The sequence below is a fragment of the Netta rufina genome (genome assembly GCF_964035555.1).
Source record: "Netta rufina genome assembly, chromosome: 4".
NCBI classification, from domain to species: domain Eukaryota; kingdom Metazoa; phylum Chordata; class Aves; order Anseriformes; family Anatidae; genus Netta; species Netta rufina.
In genome coordinates, this window is record NC_140127.1 from 28121256 (window position 1) to 28125690 (window position 4435).

General features: G+C 47.3%; 1 protein-coding gene across 1 annotated transcript; it reads right to left on the reverse strand.

Annotated features, from left to right (window-relative positions):
* Positions 1 to 3370: 3370 nt before the first annotated feature.
* On the reverse strand, positions 3371 to 3775 carry APELA (apelin receptor early endogenous ligand; the record flags this gene model as incomplete). The annotated part of the gene is made up of 2 exons (XM_084285797.1): positions 3371 to 3459; positions 3700 to 3775. 2 exons carry the CDS (start codon positions 3773 to 3775, stop codon positions 3371 to 3373), a joined length of 165 nt encoding a protein of 54 aa, XP_084141923.1.
* Between the last annotated feature and the right edge of the window lie 660 nt (positions 3776 to 4435).

The following is a 4435-nucleotide window of genomic DNA, read 5'->3' on the forward strand; positions in this document are numbered from 1 at the left end:
CCAGACAAAGGTTTCTTTTCAATGGTCTATTTTTATGCTCTATTTATAAAACTGTCATGGGTATTTTAGGAAAACTACTACAAAGCATATAGATCTACATTAACTGAATTTTCAAATCTGTTTTAGCTCTCTGGTCTGACGGACCAGTTTAAGAAAACAAATGATAGGCTTTGCAGTAACAGCTCATTAGACAGAAGGATGGGCTTGACCTTAAGGCCTGACATGGGAGATTTGAGTTATCAGTTTTGCAGTAGGTTTTGCATGACCCCTGGCTAATCTCTTATCTCTGTGTGCCTCAATTCTCTACCTACAGAATGAGGGATAATACCCCCTTTACTTTCTTATATCTTCACTTTCTAACTCTTCACTGGGGTATCGCTTGCTATACATGAAGCTGGTAGGACCAGAAGCATGGTGCTGACTTTGATACTATTACAGTAGCACATACTACATTACTATTACGACAAATCCATAAAGATGAAAATGTAGGTGTTAAAACATATATATATTTATCATTAATATATGAAATTATTAACTGAAAATGGACTTTCACAGTTCTTTGCTTAAGTCTTGACATCACACTAAATATTGCCTTGCATGCACAGTCAACAGCATGTCCGAATTCTCTCAGTCTTAACAGCACAGACCATGAAGAACCCCCCTTGGACAAAGCCTTCTTAACATCATGGGAAATCCATTTCAGGTATCAGATGTTTGATTTGGTCTTTAACTTCCACCGATCATTATGAGATTCAAAGAATTTGTATGAAATGTTTCAACCAGGTAGATTCCATGTACATCTTCCCATCACCATTTCTCCCTCCCCCCACTTCTGTGATGTGAGTCATGGGTCTTTGTTCCAGGTCTTGCAGAATGTGGCATTACAGGACTGTTGAAAATGTTCATTTCAGATGGACTGCCTCAAAACAGCATTGTTGTGGCTGTATCAGGTCAGCTGTTGTTGAGTTGTACTTACAACTAACTTCTCTAATCAGTTTAGTTGTTGCAGCTTCCACCTTCAAAACACTGAAAAGCCCATTATGAAATTACTGGGGAAAAAAAAAAAAAGAAAGAGAAAGAAATAGCTATTTATGAGAGATTTAGTAATCCAATATCTTATTCGAAATACAATATATTATTTATGAAATACATAGCTGAAATCTGAGGAAATTCCTCTTAACTGGGAAACTTAAGCCAAAAGATTTTATTTTTTTCCATCTGTTTGTCCTAATTTTTCTGTATGTAAATGATGAATAATCAAGTTCAATGGCTTCATCACTTCAAATGTTGTGATAAAGAGAGGCTGCTACGTTCATCCCAGTTTCCAACTACCTGTTGAAATTCAGGATTAAGGGTCCATCCTGTTTGCATCTGCAAATAGCTTTATCCATATGTACAACTCCATTGAGATCAATAAGATTACTTGAGTGAGTCGAGTTACCCAGGCATGTAAATATTTGCTGAATTAGGACTAAAACTGGAAGGGAATGTAAACGTAGATGGTAAATCCTACTTAAGATAAAGGAGCTGAGCACCCACAATGCTGACTGGAGTTAACAGAGTTAGTTCAGGTGCCTGTCACCCCCTACTCCCCAGTCAAGCTTTAGGGATTTCTAAACAATTTTATAAAACAGAATTCTCTTTAACTAAATGCCTACAAAGTATATTATGTATTAATAACTACACTGTTCTGCTTCATCTTTGACTTTTGTTACAAGCAATCAGCTCCCTACGTAAAAGAAGACAACTATGAAAATAGCTTTTAGATTGATATTCTCTTGGGAAAACAATTCCAGTGTAAATGCATATGTATCATGCAACTAATGCGGTCTCAAACAAAGTGCATTATATAACGTTTCAGAGAACATTAGAAAAAGTGTAAGTGTTCTCCAGGCAGACAATCCCCAAACTACTGACAGTTGAACTGCAAGAAGGGAGGTTAAATTACTCTTTTTAGAAACTGAAGCAAGCCATTCAGAAGTCATTCAAGAAATCCCTGAACCTAAATTCCACTGTCCCTGTCATTCAGCTCATTTAGTTTCTGCATGCCAAGTGAATTGATCTGATTATCCGTCTTTTTAGATTTATATTTAAATTGATGAGGGAATCTCATTTAATCTGCCTCTTGTTGAAATTAACAAGTGATGAGAGAGGGCATTCAGTAGTAAAGCATCCTCCTTGCACATCCCTCTCTACTTGTAGTTCTGCCATTGAGTCTGCAGCAAGACTGAGTGAGATTAAACCTAAGATAAGGTAAACTTTCCTGGGTCTCTGAAATTTGTCAGTTTAACATCCCATATGTACTTTCCATGTGTTTATAGGACAACACTATACAGTGCAATGGTATCTTTATGAATGGTTGTTTGGGGAGGGCTACAGCCTCTTTAAGCAAGGCAGTTTCTGCATTGACAGAGATTCTTGGTGTTAGCATTGTTAAAAGTTTGACTTTGGTCTTCTTTTCACTGTTAACTGCTTAGTAAATCGAAACATCTTGGCTCCACAGAGCACAGGTTGTGCCATCATTTATGATGCTCTCGAGCCTGGGGCTACATTATTTTGATATAGAAGGAGTTTAGAAGATGCAAAACTATTGACTGCATGTTTTATTCATCCTTAAATTGCAAGAGCGCCTCGGTTTCCTTTTGATGCCTTGCCTATTTGCATATGCTACCTGTGTGCTTCTACAGGCACTTACTATTTGAATGTATATGCCCTCATCAGCTATAAAGCATTAATGTTTTGCACTTGTATAGCCTTTCAACCGAGGATCTCAAAGCCTTTCACTGACGAGAATTACAGTCCCCTTTGAAGTGGGTAAGTGCCACTACCTTCATGTTACTGACAGCACTCACTGGCTAGAAAGCCCAGCCGCCTCCTGCTCCAGCCAGGGCTCTGCGCCTCCCTGGGGGCCGTTACGCCTCAGTTTACCTCACAGGCGCCAGTGCTCGCCCTGCGCCTCCCTCCGGCTCGCCCTGTGCCTCCCTGAGGGCTGTTTTGCCTCAGTTTACCTCACAGACCTGTGCTTGGTGCTGGGCGCAGGGCTTGCGAGGCCACGTCCCTGGCAGGGTTGGGCTCCCGCCAGCGGCTCTGGGCGAAGCGCACGTACCCCGCGCCTCGCCAAAGCCCTATTTTCGGCACAAATCCCTCGAGCCCGGGGACCAGACGAAACCAAGCCTGTGGTTTGGTTAGTATAAACGCGCCCTGAAGCGTCTGGAAACGTAGGTGCAATTAGCAAACGCGCTTACTCTGCCGAGCGCTGGCCGCAACCCACACGGCTTTTCCACAGAAGTGCCGCGCGGGGGCCGGTGCCTGCGCCTGGCCGTGCTAGCGACCACACACGCCTTACCTTGCCCGGGCTCGGCCGGGGGGCTCAGGGGAAGGGCACCCGGGAGTGCAGCGGCATGCAGCGCCGGTGGGAGCAGCCGTGCCGGTGGAGCTTCCTGCGCAGGGCCAGGTTGGCTGCGGGAGAAGGAGGCAGAGAGAGTCAGGGAGTCCCCAGTTGCAAAAGGGGCGCCCCGTCCCGTCCCGTCCCCCCGGCCGGGACCCGCTCCCTCGCAGCCCCCTTATCGCCCCGGCTGCTTTCGGGGTGCCGGGCTCCGGGAGCGGGTTAGCGGCACCTGCCTCCCCGGCCGGCCGGCAGAAGGACGTGGGGGGACCGCGGGGAAGAGGAGCGAGAAGGCGCGCCGAGGGGCTGCTTACCTGGCCTCTGGCCGGCGGCGGGCAGGAGGCTGGCCAGCAGCAGGACGACGAGGCACAGCAGCTTCTGGAGCCTCATCCCCGCGGCCCCTGGTACCGAAGGGTGCCGGGCAGCAGAGGGCAGGGAGAGCAGCGCCCTGGGTCCGGCCGTCTCACATAGCGCGGGGCAGCCCGCTCACCAGCCGGGTTAATGGCCACACGGGACGGCCGGTGCCTCCCTCTGCCTTGCCTTGCCTCCCTCCTCTTCTTTTTTTCCTTTTTTTTTTTTTTTTTTTTTTCCCTGTCACTCCCCCTTATTTTCCATAAGCAAACAATGCGGGGATGAAAAGCCCGTGTAAACAGCAGCTCCCGTCAATGCGTTCGGGGCAAGGCGCCTCCCGAACAATGCGCCCGCTCCCCTTTAAATTCAACCCAGGCACGGAAAAAAAAAAAAAAAAAAAAAATATGCAAAACGAGACCCGCTCTGCCCTCCCCCATTTGCAACTGTTTAAACTTCGCATTGCCCATGCTGGCCCCACATGCAGAAAGCCCCGGCGGGGGCAGGAAGCGGCCCCCGGGGCCCCCCGACCCTGACGGGCGTCCCCGGCTTGGGCAGGGCCGGGCTGAGCCCCGCCGCCCTCAAGTAGCTGCGAAGCGGCGCCTATTCTGGGTGGAATTGCTCGCAGTTAAGGCTAATGGGGGCCCTTTGTGCCAGCAAGCGTTTCTAAAGGCTCAGAATATTCTGGAATTAATTTGTGAG